Consider the following 16,639-nt stretch of genomic DNA (forward strand, 5'->3'; position numbering starts at 1 on the left):
CGGTGTGTGAGCATGTGTGTGTGTGTATACGATGTGTGTGTGGGCGTGTACAAGCGCATGTATGCCCATCGACAAGTAGAAGAGGAAGGAGAATTGATGTTGTTTGATGTATTAATCATGCATATGTGGGATTGAGAGGCTCTGTGATGGGTTGCTCGGGCACTGATTCTATCTTCAATCAGTGGCTCATTTGGGTCCCTTTGTGTAAATGCTTAACATTGTTTAGCAGAAAATAAGCAGTCTGCTTATTTGTGTATGTGTGTGGCATTTCAGACAGAGGAGGGGATAAGGGGCCTGACAGACTGTTTTGCAGATTTTTCATCTTGTTCATGCACAAAGGATATTATAACTATTGTTTTTTATGAACCAGTTTTTTATATATTCATCATGCGGCTTTTAGTTACCAAATGCGCCAAGGAAATGTACTATTCAAACAGCAGCTTGTGTATGAGTTAATCAACCCCATAGGAAAAGGTATGGCTCTAATCGCTGTGCCATCATGATTTATAAGCTTTATGTCCAGCCTTGTGACAGTCCATAGATTTCAAGCTGAAGGCACATGAATAACGGCATCTATTAAGGCAGAGCATTTTAAACTATACTGTTAATTAGTTGTACTTATGTTGTGCTCATTCAAGAATCAATATTCAGGTATGACTCAGTGTTCAGACAGTTATCAAGGCAGAGAAAATTATTTGCCTTTTTCCAATTCACTTTGTCCATTTTAGCTATTGAAATCTTGTCCAAGAGGCGCACCTACTGTCTAAAATTTAATCCATGTTTCCTTTGGATTACAAATGTATTTTGTTTGACACTTTAATTCACTGCAGAGCTCTAGTTCTGTTGCCAGGCAACTCTGTTAAGGAGCACACAAAGGATCATTATAGATTTCTTGGGTGCAACTGTTAACTTGTACTTCTTTAAAAAAAAGGCACTGTAGCGTTCTGTATCCTGATAAAGCATCTGTTTGTAGCTCTTCCCTCTGCTTCCACCATACCTTTTCCCATTCAATATACAGCAAAGCGGTCAATTATTCATTCGACTAAATAGGCATCCTTAAAGAAACAGTTTCTGCCAGGAAATTCAGCAACTTTGGGCTCCAGTATCTTTGCAGCACAGTGAAAGAATCAAGTTGAGTGCCTCTTCTTATGCATCTATCAGAAATATGTTACTAACAGGAGATGACAGCATTGCCCAAAGTATTTAAATGGTTCATGGTGCTTGTTCTTTGATGGCTACGATATGACATGATGAGCCATAAATATGTCAGATATGACTCAAATGAGCTCTGAAAGGATATAGCAATAGAGTATTCATACTAGATATTTTGCTCGCGGCCCTGTCCAAACTCCATTGTGAAGCTTTCAACCAAATTTTCATCAGTAGATTAATCAAACCTGTCATCAATATCATTCCATATCTCTATCAACTGTGTCTTGAGTATTGTCCCACAGTATCACCAATGCTGCAGAGTGACTGTGATGCAAACATGTTTTTTTTCTTTTATTAGATTAGATTAGATTAGATTAGATTAGATTAGATAGACCTTTATTCATCCCTCGTTGGGGAAATTTAGTGTTGCAGTGTTGTTATATATGTTATATGTTTTCTCAATGAAACATGCTTCATTTTTTTAGCTTACATGCTTCACATTTTAATCTGTAAAACCTTCACCAAGCCGCTGCAATCTATGCCTTAAATATGTGGTTAAATGCAGGCTGGAAATTTGGAAGCAACTCATGCGTTTTGTCTTTTACTGAGTTGAACCTATAAGTCATCCCCAGTTTGATCTCTCCAGGAAGATCACTGCTCACTGGCAGCCTATTGTTAAAGAAATGGGTGGGGGGGCCAGGGAGTAGAATGTAGGATGCATGGGGAGATGGGATAGGAGGTAGGATTTGAGAATGAGAAATGCTGCAGGATTACATGTGCATGTCTGGCAAAATGAGCGATGAGAGAGAGGGCAAGACTGGATGCTTGTGTGAGAGTTTGTTTGCGCTATGATTGTGATTCAGTAGGTGGATTACAGAGTGCTTCTTGCAAAAAAAAACAAAAAAAAACAAAAAAAAAAACGTTCCAACTCCTGAAGGCCTCAACACACAGAGGAGCTCTCTCAAACAGAGTAATCTCTTCATCTGATGGTTTTTGATATGTTGTTTTTCTGCCTTGTTTCACTGCGCTGTGGTCTTCTCAATCCCCCGGTCTGCAGAAAGATCAATGTTGAGAACACATTTTGCTTTGGCAGTGACTGGGCGCTTGTAGCCAGAGATGAAAAAGGTCACTATGAATCTAATTAAGCATGATTTTTTTCAGTTCCTTGATAAGATGGCGGCTCCTGAGCACTCCTCATACAGTTGCATCGAAAAGATTACTAGGAGTGCAAGGATGAGATGCAGACACTCTTCCGAAATCATCCAGCGCTTTGAATGTCTTGCCAATCGGGACATCTCCAATGTGAGGTAACAAATCGAGACAAGCGAGACCATGAGAGTTGCTATTAATAGCAGAGTATACATGTCCATGCACACACACACATGCCTAAATACCGAATTGCACACTCTTGTGTACATATTAGAGGAAGTTTTAAGTATGGTTGAAAGCTTTTTCATCCCTGTCCCCAATCCAATTATGCTCCATGTCAGACAAATAGAAGTATATGCATGCTCTTCAGTCAGATGCTGCAGCAATAGAGATATTAACTCTGGAGATGGGAAGTCTGAGAGGATATAAGGTGCCCAGCAGGAAGTGGATATTGAGGATTAATTTCTCTCATGTTTGATTTTGTACTTCCGAATCAGCCAATCTTCTTCTCTGTCTCTCCCCTCTGGCATTAACAACTCCTGATGTTTCTTAGAGTGACAGTTTGAACTATCTGTATTTTGAAGTATAGCCCATTTTATCAAATGGAGAAATTAGATATCTAAAGTAGCACAACAAGTCATTTATAATTTACCGTGAGTGTGTACTTAAACTTCTATCAATTGAGTTCTTGATATAAACCACTTGCAATTGAGCATAACAGTCCTTGCTGACATGGATACAATGACAAAAGTTAATACTGGCCCACAGGCAGCTATTAAGGTGTGGTGACTGTGCAGCTTTTGCTCCAGGCTTAAAAACAGTAAATATTGATTAGTTTTTCAGAGCTTAAAGCAACTTCTTGCAAGGTTAGAAAAACAGAAAATGTATTGTAAAGTGCAAGAATCAGTCATAATCCATGTCAGACAAGGCTGTGATTTGCTACTGAAAAAAGTCCACATTTCTTGGACTGAAAAGCTGAGATATTTATTTCAGCAGCATACATGCCAACACTCCAAATGAGCTGCTTGCTATGACCTGTTTCTCCTTATAATTAGTATGCTGGAAAATGTGTCCGCTGGCTTTAGTTCTTTTCACATCTTTCTGTTAAAATAGTGCCTCTAAATTGTGTTTGCTTAATTCTGTTTTATTTAGCACCTCTTCTCTTAATATTAAAATTAGAACTTAACCTTGGAACATTTCTCCAGAAAAGAAATATAGCTTTAGTTGACCATAAGAGGGCTCTGAACCCATAGGCCAAACATACACAGCCAGTGCAATTTGCAAAGCTGCCAAAGCGTCTGCTCAGCATCATTACCAGTATGACCAGATGTGATCTGACAAACTTTGGGGCCAAGTTCTGACAGTTATGTAAAATTTGTTTTCCCTTGCCTTTGGCATTGAAAATTAGAAACTCCACAGTTTGAATCCAGGTGCTGGCGTGAGTTTGTAACATTAAATAACCAGTGGTGCAAACATTTTTTACCCTGCAGTACACTATCAAGGGCCTAATTAGGATAAATTGCAGATCATATTCAATGCTGAAAGCAGCTACTCTCACTCTTATGAAAAGCAGTGAACTCTTCAGCACTAGAGCACTCAGTGATTCTCCAGTCAAGCTTCACAAAAGAACCAAGTGATGTTCTTGTTTCAGAGGTGTAGAGTAGCACAGTGCAAATATATGCCTCCCAAAATATCCTGCTGAGGTCAGATGTTGTCAGGTTTTAAGCTGAAGCTAAATTCCTGTGAGCATTAAAATCATCTTCAGTGTTTTTCATGTGCACTGATGTGAACCTGTAGACATGAAGTTGGGATACTTTCAAGACTCTCAAGCATGATTTTTCCTTTCAAATACACAGGTAGAGACACAATGGTAGCAAAGAATATACTATATTTGTACATAAAAGAAAAACAAGCAAAGACAAGCGTATATATATATATATATATATATATATATATATATATATATATAGCCTTCGTCCTAATGAGGACGAACCTTTCTACTCCAAATAGTGCAGGTTTTTAAACATTTCTCTGCTTCTTAGAGCCTCCCCTACATCTCATTTACTGTTGGCCTGTTCCCAAGGTATAGTGTGGCCACTCCAACTCAGAGCAATTTTCTTTCAAATGCAATGTTTTTTTTTTTTTTTTGTGGTTTCTGTACATTATTTAGTCTGCAAATGTTCTTTAGCCTCCAAACCAGTGTTATCTTCAGTCAGTGGATCAGCTATGATGTTATGAATGAGAAATGGGAAATGATTTACAGGATTTCTTAATATGGGCACTTTTGTATTTATTCAAAGCCTTATTTTCAAAATTACATGTATGATGAACAGTAGCACCGTTTCTACCTTTATGTTTTCTGCCCTCCTTTCTCTGAACTGTGTCATCCAATTAATCTACTTACTTTGCGCTACTTGTATTTGTAGGCATGGATTAATTTCTAAACTGTCCAATAGCACTTTGTTTGCAAACTCATAACTCTAAAAATTGCCTTTTGCCCTATTAGCTGATTAATATTAGCACATGTAGTCTGTGCAGTCTAAGACAATGAGAGTGTCAATACAAAGACTTTACCCTTTAAACCCTAAACCAATCAAAACTTTAATCCTCTGCCCTTCCCAATTAAGTTTCACCATTGATCCCTTCTCTGGCTTCCCCAAAGCTTATCCCTTGCCTCCAAATCTCTCCTGACACCAAAGAATATTACATTTCTGTTTCTCAATCCTGCCTGTTATTTTATTATGTCATTATGTGCATTATAACCCAGCTCCGACTTTATGTGCATGTTATGAATCTATTATTAACACCCACAGAAGCTCAAATAATGGGTTGTTACTGATTGTATCTACCAGAAGCACAAACAAAAGAAGTATTTGATTATGTGAGAAAGATTAAAAGCACAGTTAAAACAAATACCGCCATGTAGTCGCTATACTTATAATGATAGAAATAGCTTTGTTACATCGCAAAGTGTGGCTTAGCAGTGAGTTTATCTGTGTCTGTGTGCAATACATGCCTGCCACAGTTAGCATATACCATTTAAGAGCCCATTATATGCACATTTATAGGTTTATTATTTTGTATTAGATGTCTTCTAGAATATATTTTAATGCTTTAATATTTCTTAAACCCATAGGGCCTGATCTACTAAGGGTTTGTGTGTATAAAATCATGTGCAAACTCGATAGCAAATGTAAAACGTTGTTGCATTTAACCAGTCTGTTAAATGGGCAAAATAATGCATACAATCTATTTAACGTGTTTGCATTTAATGTGCAGCATAGGCGTTTCTACTGAACGTGCAAAATATTATTATGATTATTATTATGAAACTGATTGCACTGGCTAATTTTGCATCTATATTTAACTCGTCTGAAAGGCAGGTATTAACCAGCACAACTTTACGCAGAAATGGCTGCAGTTGTTGTTGCAAGGTGGAGGCAATGCCTCAAAGGTGACGGAGAGACCATATCTGTTCTGATTGTGTAAATATTTTTGGAATGCCAGAGGCAAAGATTATTTAAACATATGGCTGTGTTGGTATGTTGAATGTTGTGTTACACAGGATGGGTTGTTGCTGCTGCGCTCTGGGTCTGCTGGCATTCGGAGCCGTCAACACTGTCTGTACCCCATCTTCCATCCCTCTCTTAAGGGCATTAATGATAATCGTGAGTCCAGATACAGCACTGACCAGCTGCAGAATGAGCAATGCGCCGCCATTAACGCACACAGGAGGCACGTTTATTTGATCAGTATGTCTTGGGCTGAAAGTTTAATTTTGTCAATAAAAACTATTGTTTTGTCACATTTTTTAATTTATTTATTTATTTATTTTAATATTTATTTATTTTTATTTATTTTTGTCACATACCTTGTTCCGCAACCATCTCTAGTGTGTCAAACACAGTATTCCAGTCATCTGCTCCTCACAGTAAGGGAGCTGAACCAGTTGCTAAATTTGGTCAGGGGCATCTCCTGCCGCCCCCCTCAAACATACGTCTTATTTGCCAGGGTTTTGTTATAAGGAACTTCGTCTTATATCCTGTCACCACCTCTTAACCTCATCTGGTATTCTTGGGGTTTTGCCAACTTCATTTACTGTTTAGCAAATACTCTTCCAAATAATTCTGGTGACATTTTGATTTCTTTACTTGAGCTCAGCAATTCTTTTTTTTTTTTTTTTTTGCCTCGGCTACTAGTATCTGTATCTCTATTGGGTCCAATTTCATTTTGTATTGTGACCCTCGCACTCTGCTTCTAAACTCTCCATGGCGAAACCATAACACACGCGAAAGCCTCATTTGAATATTGCTGTTTGCACCTGTTATCAATTGTGCCGACGTTTGTAGTTAATCAACCGTAGACCATAAACAGACAACATGTACAATTCCTTTGCTTGTGCAGGTAATTTTGTGCTCTTTATCAGGAATCTTTGTAAATCAGGGCCATAATCGTTTCTGCGGCACCTTTTGTTGCCTTCTGTTTGAAACTGTTCTATTCAAGGCTTGTTATTGTCCCTACTGCTCTTATTGTCAGTCAATTTCTTACAAATTGGGAATGATCTGTTCACTGTGTGTTTCAGGCTTTCCAGACTAGTGAGTTATTATTTAAATGATGCATGTTGAATTGTACTTATATGAAAGTACAAAAAAAAAAAAAAAAAAACTTGGAAAGAAAAATTTCAGAAAACTGAAAGCAGGTCCTGTGAGAGATAACCACTTTTTGTGTAGACTTTGGCCACGATGGCTTTGCAGTCCCTAAAAGCTATAATACACAATGATGGAGAAGGAACACACACACACACACACACACACACACATACAAAAAAAAAAAACCCCGAAATATTACATGAACTTTAAAACCGCACAGCACATCTTCACATGTATGTGTGGAGTTCAACAATTTGTTCTCCGTAGACACAACTCTTCTTTGCACACCTCCTCCTTTGTCAGAACAAATGACTGCACCACCAGCACAGTCTTGGCACGTCCCAAAATTACCAAATGGTTGCAGGCAGGGGGAATTTTTGTTCGCACAAGATTAAAGTTTGCCAGGATGAGTTGTGCAGGGACGGAGATTACTTTTAAGACTATGATTTGCTTTTGAAATTATGTGTTCAAAGCATTTTATACCCTCATAAGAAGCAAACGGAACAAAATTTGGTTCAAACCAGGTCAGTGAAGGTGGATGTGTGCTAGCTGTGGCAATGGGACAGGATAATTCCTGGAGAATGCCCTGCAGCTGACAGCAGTGAACCAACCAGAATCAGTTTAATACACTGACTTGAAAGGTGCTCTATGGCGAGAAGTGTTCTTATAATGAAAAAAAGGAAAAAAAAGAAGGCATTCATAACTCATTGTGGGACATAGAGGCTGACTGCAAGCTTTTTGTCAACGGGTGATACATTCACCCCAACACTCCCACATCCTGTCTCATGGAATTGCATGAACAGTCATATTTGTCATTAGATGTGGCAGCTATATTCACACTTGGTAGGTCCTTATGCAGTAATGCTTGGTTTTACTGTGACAACATTATGGTATTTCAAGGCTAGTGCTCCCATTATAATGAAATTCTCCATGTTGGGTAAAAAAAAAAAAAAAAAAAAAAAAACTACAGTGAAAAATGCAAATCCAGTCTTGCCTATCAAGACCATTAAGGTCTATGTGATTGTTTTTTAATGCGCTCACTCTAGCCTTTTTTCTCTCCATTTACAGTATGTGCACAAAGGGACTTCTGGTCTTTATCCACCCCTTACCCCCGCCCCTCCCCTGTCTGATCACTTCATCCTCCACCCAAACCCATGCTGACTCCAATGCACTTTCCCCCTCCCCACCTCACGCTTATGTTCATCCCTCCCCCTCTCCAGCGTGTCCCCTAGTTTTCTGGTAGCTGTGTCTCTTTGATAATCCAAGACTCTTTGAAGACTCCAATTCCACGCTGCTTGCCTCGGAGCTATTGCACCTACAAAAACAACTGTGTGTGTGTGTGGGTGTGTGTGTAAAAAGAGAAAGAACAGTATATGGGATGAGAATAGAGGACGTAATGGGGATATGGGAAATAAAAACAGTTTCACATGCATTTCCTTTGCAACTGCTTCAGTCTTTATGGTTTTATGCTCGCTGCATAAACTGAGAGGTGCACTTCTTCATTGTCATATTTGTTGGTGCAGCTCATTTTTCCTGTGCCTTCAGAGGCAGCAGCTCATTGATTCCTGCATACATGCCAAAATACCAGAGCCAGGTTGTACTCACAAACACTAACTAAATGGAAATTCTGGGTCCTACACCAGGTAGGGGGATTAGGTGGGGGGCACCTAGTCTATTAAATATGTGTGTAGCTAATTCATACACATTACACATAGGTTTATTGTAATCCTGTCCTGTTAGACCTCAACAGTCATTTTGTTTGTGCATTTCAGAAGCTGCTTAGAAGTAATTGCAGAATATTAGTTGGCTAAACTTAAAATGTCACCACAATCAAAATGAATCTTTGCAAATATTTTTCTTCCATGCTTCTCTTCTCTGATTTGTTTCACTGTGTCCTCCTCCTACCTTTTGCTAAGTGTGGCTGCTCTCTGTGATTTGGTTTCCATTTCTCCATTGTCTCAGTCTCAATCTGTAGTGCCTCGTCTTCCATCTTAGTCTGCAGCCCTCCCTTTTTGTCTCTGTCACTCAGCTTCTCTTTGGCAAAGGAGCTTGCCATTGGGATTTAGAAGAAATTGAATTGAATTATGAAGGAATTTCTCAGCAGTACGATTGGCATCATTTCCTCCACACAATAGAACATCATTCTCATATCTCGCAGTGTGAGGGAATGAAAATAGGCCGTGCACCATTCTTTCTCTCATCCTTTTAAATTGAATTTTTCATATCACAGGGGCACTGAGACATCAGCCGCTTCCTTTAACATGGGCAGAAAACCCATTTCATAATATCAGAGACACATAACTGTGATTCAGTAGGAAAAGTCTGGCTTCCAGCATCAGTACACATACAATATACCTCAACTCAGTTATTGATAAACAGGGCCACATGGGTTACCTGCAGTTTGAAAAGTAGAAGGTGTTGTGCCACTGCCATTTGGCTTTGCTACTGGTTAAAACCATTCATTTCTCTTCACCCACCTTGGTGTGAAATATTCAAAAGCCTCTTATTTTGTTAGTTTACCGTTATTGGAAGAAAGCATTATGTGTTTGTTTCTGCAAAAGTTTTTATTTTACCTCACAAATTGCACCCAAGATGTTGGAAAGTAGCAGTGGTATTGTTTAGTATTGTTCTTATCCTCCTCAGAGATATAAAATTCAGACTTTTTGCTCCTCACTGTGAGATTGTGAAGGTTCAGCATGTTTCACTGGCCGTACTGAGTCATCTCAAAAAACACCTTTGTGTAATGAAAAATTAAACTGAAAACATTTGCCAATGCTTTAACTGTGTCAGGTACATCATTACTCATCACACACCAAAAACAACAAGAAATTCTCCTAAACATAAAATGTTGAATTCCTGACCTTCTTTATTCAGCTGTTGGAAAAATAAGTTGTTCTCAATATTATAATGGAACATATACGGACAACTTTAGGTTTTTCCTGCAAGTGGTATCCATTTTTTTACTCTACTTCTGTTTGGTACGTTGTTATACACAGAAATGGGTTGCTAAACTGATTAAAAAGGATTATTTAAATGATTTAATTAAAGATAAATTCAAAAGGATGATGCAATTTTTGACTACCATCCAGATATGTTTTAACAAGCACTCAGAATAGCAAAACATGTAGTAACCACTTTGGCTAAAAATTCAAAGATGGGATGCTTTATTAAGCTTTATAACTCAGGTTAAATGTCAAAGGATATGTGGTCATTAAAATCCATAAAAAAACTGTCAGTACTTGTGTAGCTGCACCACTATTATTTAATAATAATGACAGCCATAAGATAAATCTACCATACTATTTTAGCAGTACTATATACTCCATTTTTAGACATGTTACTCCCATCAGATTTGAGATGAGCTAATAATTTTTATGGAATAGTAAAATGTCTTCTGTTCCACATGTTGAATGCTTCCCATGTTCTGTTGTGAAGAAAATATTGATTTATAAGACTTACAAATAATTGAGTTGTTTTCATTTACATTTTACACAGTGTTCCAACTCCTTAAGGATTTGTAACATCAACCAGCTTCCTCCTTTAATACAGTACCTTGTAGTAAAAGACCATACAATGCAGTCAGCAGCTTGATCACCAAGTGTTTATTCATAGATCAGTGAAAAAGCAATTGCAAATTTGGAGGAACAAGACAGAGACTCAGACGCTGCATCCCTCGCCTGTGATTCTGCTGGGACTCTTCTCAAAAGTGGCTGAGAGAATGGAGAAGCTTCTCCATCTGCAAAAGTTCCAGCAGGCCTGTACATTGGCAATCAGTGGGGCTTGGCTGGATGACAGGGCACCTGATGGCAGAGTGGTCTCCGGTAACTCCAGGGCAATTTGAATAGAGAGGGAACTCAATGCAATGAGAGAGCACAGCAGTAGTGGGAGCCTGCTGTCCCGACAGGGATCAGTAGTGCAAATCATCAGTTGTAATAGAGATGCTGCACAGTCATCAAGATCCTCTCCTTCTTGCTCAGGCACATTTTTTTTGCAAAATAATGTTGTTGTGTTTACTAAATCAAGCTGCATGAAAATACCTGTTTGTTATATTTAAAAATTTTGAATATTACATAAAATAAAGAAAGCCAAAGACCTGGTAAAAAAAAAAAAAACTGGAGATCATCATTTCCCAAATCACACCAAAGTGATATCTAGTTCCAGTGCAGTGTCCTCCATCACACCAGACAAACATAATGATACAGGTGGCTGATATATACTGTATGATTTTTTGCAGCCTTTGCGGCTAGCTAACAGGGCTAACAGCTCTCTAAATGTAACCTCATTGTCATGTGTCCAGTGGAAAGTGATGCAAAGGATAGTATAAAAGCCAGTTTTTATATTGGATACCAGACCTCTCATGAATTGGATTTAAATTTGATTTGGTAAGTGACATATTTACTCTGAAGTTTCAGTGTGCAGAAAATGTATTAGGTTGCCAGTCTCACAATGACATGAAAGATACTTTCATGTTATACCAACATTTATACCAACAGGCTTCTCCCTCCTTAAACCCAGGCTTTTGATTTACCTCACATTGGACATCACTTGCAATTACCTTCTTCATTCTATTTTTTCCTTATCAATTTACAAAACCAGTCCTCATTTCAAGCTACATTATGAAATAATAGTGTTGTATCCAATTTATTTGATATCTGATATGCTTTATCTGATAAATTTAACAACTTTTTAGAAAACAAAGCTATTAAAACTCTATCACTCACTCTACCACATCTACTGTGAATGCATTCGCTACACTGTATTCTGTTCTGCATATAAATGAAAGACATAATAGTTAATCAATAGTTCTTTTGCAAACAGCTTTTTTTCATTCCTGAGCAGGTTTTTCTGTTTTTTGCCCTTTGTGTGTAATTTAAAAGACATTAAATGACTTTTAAAGCCTCATTTAAAGCCCTTTAATTAAGCATATTGTCATCTAAAGTTCCAGAAGTCTAGACTAAATGAGAATCCAGCAAAAATAAACAAAGGTGAGGCAGAACACTGTCAGAAAACATGACTATTTTCAATCAAAAATTGAAAACAATCAACAGTGGTATATGAGAATATCTCATCCACCGATGAAAACAACCAGATGGGTGTCTACCTGGTGTTTGTTACCATATCTGTGGTTACCAGCATGATAGCTTCCTCCATAGGGAGGAGTTTTTGAAAGAAGAGTTGAAGTGCATTATAGAAGGAGGAGGGGGACTTGCAGGTTGCATTCAGTAAAATGTTAAAATAGATTCCTTTCAGTTTTTCTTGGAGGCGGACAAACTGTGTTATAAAGACAGTTGTGGGGCCAGTGTAAAAAAAGCATCTATTGGGCAGGATTAGCTTTGACTTTCCCCAATATGAAGTTTCAAGTAACAAAATGTGCCCTAGATTACTGTAAACTTTTGATTAGACCATAGTTTTGTGCATATGGTAATGAAATGAAGGAATAATAACATTGTTATCTAATTGGCAGCTTCTGTTTCTAACTGAATAGGCTTGAAATTACTCTGTGGCCGTGAGTTATAGATAATTTTTCTGGCAGTCTTAAAGAAACAAAGAGCTGTAGGTACACAGTGAATACACTCTGTTTATTGTCGTATTAAAATGAGTCTTGTTCCTCCTGTGAAGACAGAACCCTGCTGTATCTTTCCATCTGCTTTGGGATTGCTTTGTAATAAATGAGGTCATTTTAGCCCTCTTCAAATGGAGCAATGCATTCAGATGTCATAATTAATGTCCCTTCTTCCATTCCCAGCCTCATAGCTTCCTACTCCTACAACAATCCCCAAACAATCTCACTCGCCCGCCTCCAGTCTCCCAGAATCTAATCCGTCTGCTTGTCCCCTCCAGCCAAAGTGTCGTCCATGTCTGCCTGACCAACTCCCCACTCCAGCTTAGCCTCCCCTTCCATCCTTCCGTCTTGCTGCATCCCTGCAGCCTCTAGGCCTGGCAAAGGATTTTTGCTTGACTAAAAGGGGAATCTATTTCCCATCTCTGCAGCTTTAGCTAGTTATCATATCATGCTGACTCTTGGAGTTATGCCTTAAGGAAAAGTTTAAGCATGAATCCATATTTGGAAAACTAAAATGCCCCCTTTGCATGTACAACATAGTGGAGCCTCAAAGATAACCAATCGCTCTAAGAAAGCATCAATGGAATATGTAATTTGGTGAAGTTGCTGAAGTCAATTGCAAATTTACTGAAATACTACAGAAGAGATAATAAAGAAACTTATTTTCATATACTGTGGTGGGTGAGTTTAAAGTGGACTATTTCTAGTTTGCACTGTAGTATTTTTATATAAATAAGAAGTAATCATGTTATCCGTTGGGATCTTAAAGAGTGTGTTCTTCAGTTTTATTTGCAGAACTAACAAGCTTACTTTATAGTTGAACATATTTTATGTCTAAATGAACTAATCAAAGGGCATGTTTAATGGAACGAAAACACAATCTGCCATTGAATTGTTTTTATAGTTTGTGCTGTCAAAATCATCATAAAAGTCACAGTTTTGGTTTGTGTAAAAGACTCTTGTTGTTTGAAAATTTTGCTTTAGTTCCATTAAATGTTGTTGATAACTGAGAAGTTCAACACAGATTTTTATTTATTTCTTTTTTTACCTTATACTATGTGAGACTTATTGATTTAGCAATCTGGTTGTGCTGCTGGGAGGGTGAAAAAAATAAAAGAAAGCATAACAAAAGTGAATGGAAGTATGAGAGTTGCATTACTGCGGTGAAAAAAAATATGATGGACTGAGATTATGGGGAGATGAACAGGTTTCTGGAAACATTGTGAAGTATTATGGTGTTGATAGCTCTTACCTAAGCTCTAAAAGCATATCTTTTCTTTTATGTTTGCTAGAAAAGTGGTTGAATGGTAGAAAGCGCAGGCCAGTTGTATTGATCAGGGCTGACTAGTATTGCAGAGACAGGCCTGTTCTGCTGTATCAGTGCTTTCCTGACTTTTACGGGAGCAGCGGGTGTGTGGGGGTGGGGTGAGGAGTGAGGCAGCACGTACATTGTAAGGAGTCATCTTTCTGTTGTGGATCGGTGGTAAGTAGCCATTAGTAAACTGATCTTTGGATGAGGAAATTTAATGGTCTCCTAACCGTATTTACAAGCCATTCAATTTGATAAAGGGTGTGATCTCCAGTGATTCATTACATGCTGCTCTGCTTCCCTTCTAGCAATCAAATTCAAGAATCCATCAGCATTTTCAATCGTTCGTTTACTTTTTTTTTTAATATTCTTTGATCAGATCTCATTAACATAAAACAGCAAAAGCACATCTAATAGCATATTATAATACTTGCAAAATGATGCTTGTCCCAAACAATCTCCTCAGAGCTGTTTTGTTCCTTTTGTTAGCCTTATTTAGATCTTCTTGGGAATCCTTTTTAGTTAAATTGCAAAAATATTGTCTAGCTTTCCGCTGGGTTGCACATCAAATGCTAGGGAAAGAGAAATATTAAAATATGGAGATAGGAAGGAGCTCACTGGGGCTACTGATTAGTGCACCAATCACTGTCATCAGAATTCATTTGGTGGTGACAGATTTTGAAAATGAAACTTCTGTCTGATTAATAATAATAATAATAAGCACAATAATAATTTGATTCACACTCTCAATGCCTTTGACCCCCTGGGATGCTTGTTTTGTCATGTTCACATCCACATTCATACATATGAATAGCCACTGTTTCCATACATAGGAATTTCATTATACAAGCTGTATGCACATAGACTGCTTCTGTCCAGGTGCCAAATTGCTGAAATTAATGACAATAATGCATTCAGACATTATCATTTTTTCTCAGTGACTGTATTTCTAACTAAACATCTCAATAAGATAAATAATAAATAAGATTGTGTAGTATAGTTTGATGTCACAACTTTACAGAATCATTTTTGGGGGAGAAAAAAAAAACCTTATGAGTTCTTAAACATGGATTGTTGCATTATTAGATATCTAATTTGTTATACATAAAGCATCCATAAACCTTATGATGCAGCATGAATTTTTTTGTACTTTTATTTTTTTTTTCTTTTTGCTGCTGCCAATTTGCACATACATATTATAAAAATCAATAACCTCTCCCTTCTTATATATTTATACCTTATGTAATCCTCAGAATTGTGCAAGACTACTCAATATTTCAAGGTGTTTAATATTTCATTCTATTTTCTGACTTTTCAAGAGTGAACTTTAGAGGGCCAGCATTATTCAGACAGTAATTTTAAACTTATACATTTTATGCTGTGCTGTTTACTGTCAAACATAAAAGAAAGGTAATTGAAAAATGCAGTTGGTAAATAAGTTTCTTGACATTGACTAAATGTATTTGCTGTCCCTGTTTTTTCAGCATCCCCATCGTCGAGTGACCTTTTCCACCACCAACCCCGTGCAGGACCTGCAGGATGCCTCTCAGCACAGCTACTATGACAGCGGCTTAGAGGAATCGGAGACTCCCAGCAGCAAGTCATCGTCTGGTCCTCGCATCGGACCCCTGACCCTTCCTGAGGACCACTATGAGAGAACCACCCCAGACGGCAGCATTGGAGAAACCGAACATCCAGAAAATGGTACCGTAACAATCCCCATTATGGCTTGTTTTCATGAATATGCATTTATATGTAAATGACCTTAATAAGCTCTTGTGAGGTGTTGTTGGTAATAAAGTCATTTGGGAGAGATTTATTTGTGCAGTGTGGCTGTTTTACAGTAGAGACTTTGTGGCACCTGCGACGTTGACTTGCTGTGGTTGTGGATGACTGTGTGAAATGTTATTGGTTTTTAAGCAAATCTACTCGTGTGTGTGTGGAATTGGGGCCAGAGTAAGCAGTGCCTCCATCCCCCTCATCAGCAGGTCCTCTGTCAGACATCCTTAATGACCCTCTTTCACAAGTGCGCTAATTAAAAAGCCTAACTAATGGAGCATTTGCCCTCTAAATAAATCTGAACCATGACATCTGTGCAGACAACACTGAGTTTGCTCGAAGCATTTCCTTGCCTGTAGGTGGACGCAGGTTAAACAGCAGCTTAGTCTGCAGATGCCATAATTTCTTCCAAAGTAATCCATCCACAGGCTGATGGTCTCAGCAGAGGTCCATTTTTAGGATAATCGAAACTTCTATTCTATGAACTGTGTATCATAATAACAATTTTGCTACCTTAAGCTGCCAAACATAATCCATTACCTGTTTTGTAACACGCTATGATAAGTAATGCATAAGGTGTATGTCTATTCATTAAAGTAGTTTCATATTGACCTGCTTTCTGAACTAAACTTTTTTTTTTCTTCTGTGATATTTTGCTGCTCACTAGGAATGTCTTGACCATTCTCATTATATTTGCATATCATTAGCTGCATTAATGTAGCTTTATCTCAACAGCATGCAGGGCTTAGCTTTTCATGCAGGAGGTATAGATTTAAGGATAAGGCTTACAGTCTTATATCAGCAAGGAGTCAATAAAGTTGCTGCTCAATATCAACGCTAATGTTGTCACACTGTGGTTGAAAAGAATACGCATTTTTCTATCGTTACTGGGTTTTTACTGCATATTGGGAGTGCAAAGACAATTTTTTTTTTATTTTTAAGTGAGGAACAATGACAGCCTCCTTAGGATGAGAAGCTAAAATGTCTAATCATGATGCCAGAACAGCAGACGACAGTGTTCCATTATTAGTATAGCAT

General features: G+C 37.9%; 1 protein-coding gene across 2 annotated transcripts in view; it reads left to right on the forward strand.

The window, feature by feature from the left end:
- The window catches only part of pcdh1a (protocadherin 1a), an 80,594-nt gene that overhangs the window by 43,080 nt on the left and 20,875 nt on the right, over positions 1-16,639 (forward strand). For both annotated transcript variants that reach the window (XM_042009219.1, XM_042009218.1), the window contains one exon: positions 15,307-15,526. In XM_042009219.1, the coding sequence (XP_041865153.1) occupies positions 15,307-15,526 (220 nt within the window). The remainder of the gene's footprint in view (positions 1-15,306; positions 15,527-16,639) is intronic.

This window comes from Melanotaenia boesemani, chromosome 15, assembly GCF_017639745.1.
Source record: "Melanotaenia boesemani isolate fMelBoe1 chromosome 15, fMelBoe1.pri, whole genome shotgun sequence".
Classification (NCBI taxonomy): Eukaryota; Metazoa; Chordata; class Actinopteri; order Atheriniformes; family Melanotaeniidae; genus Melanotaenia; species Melanotaenia boesemani.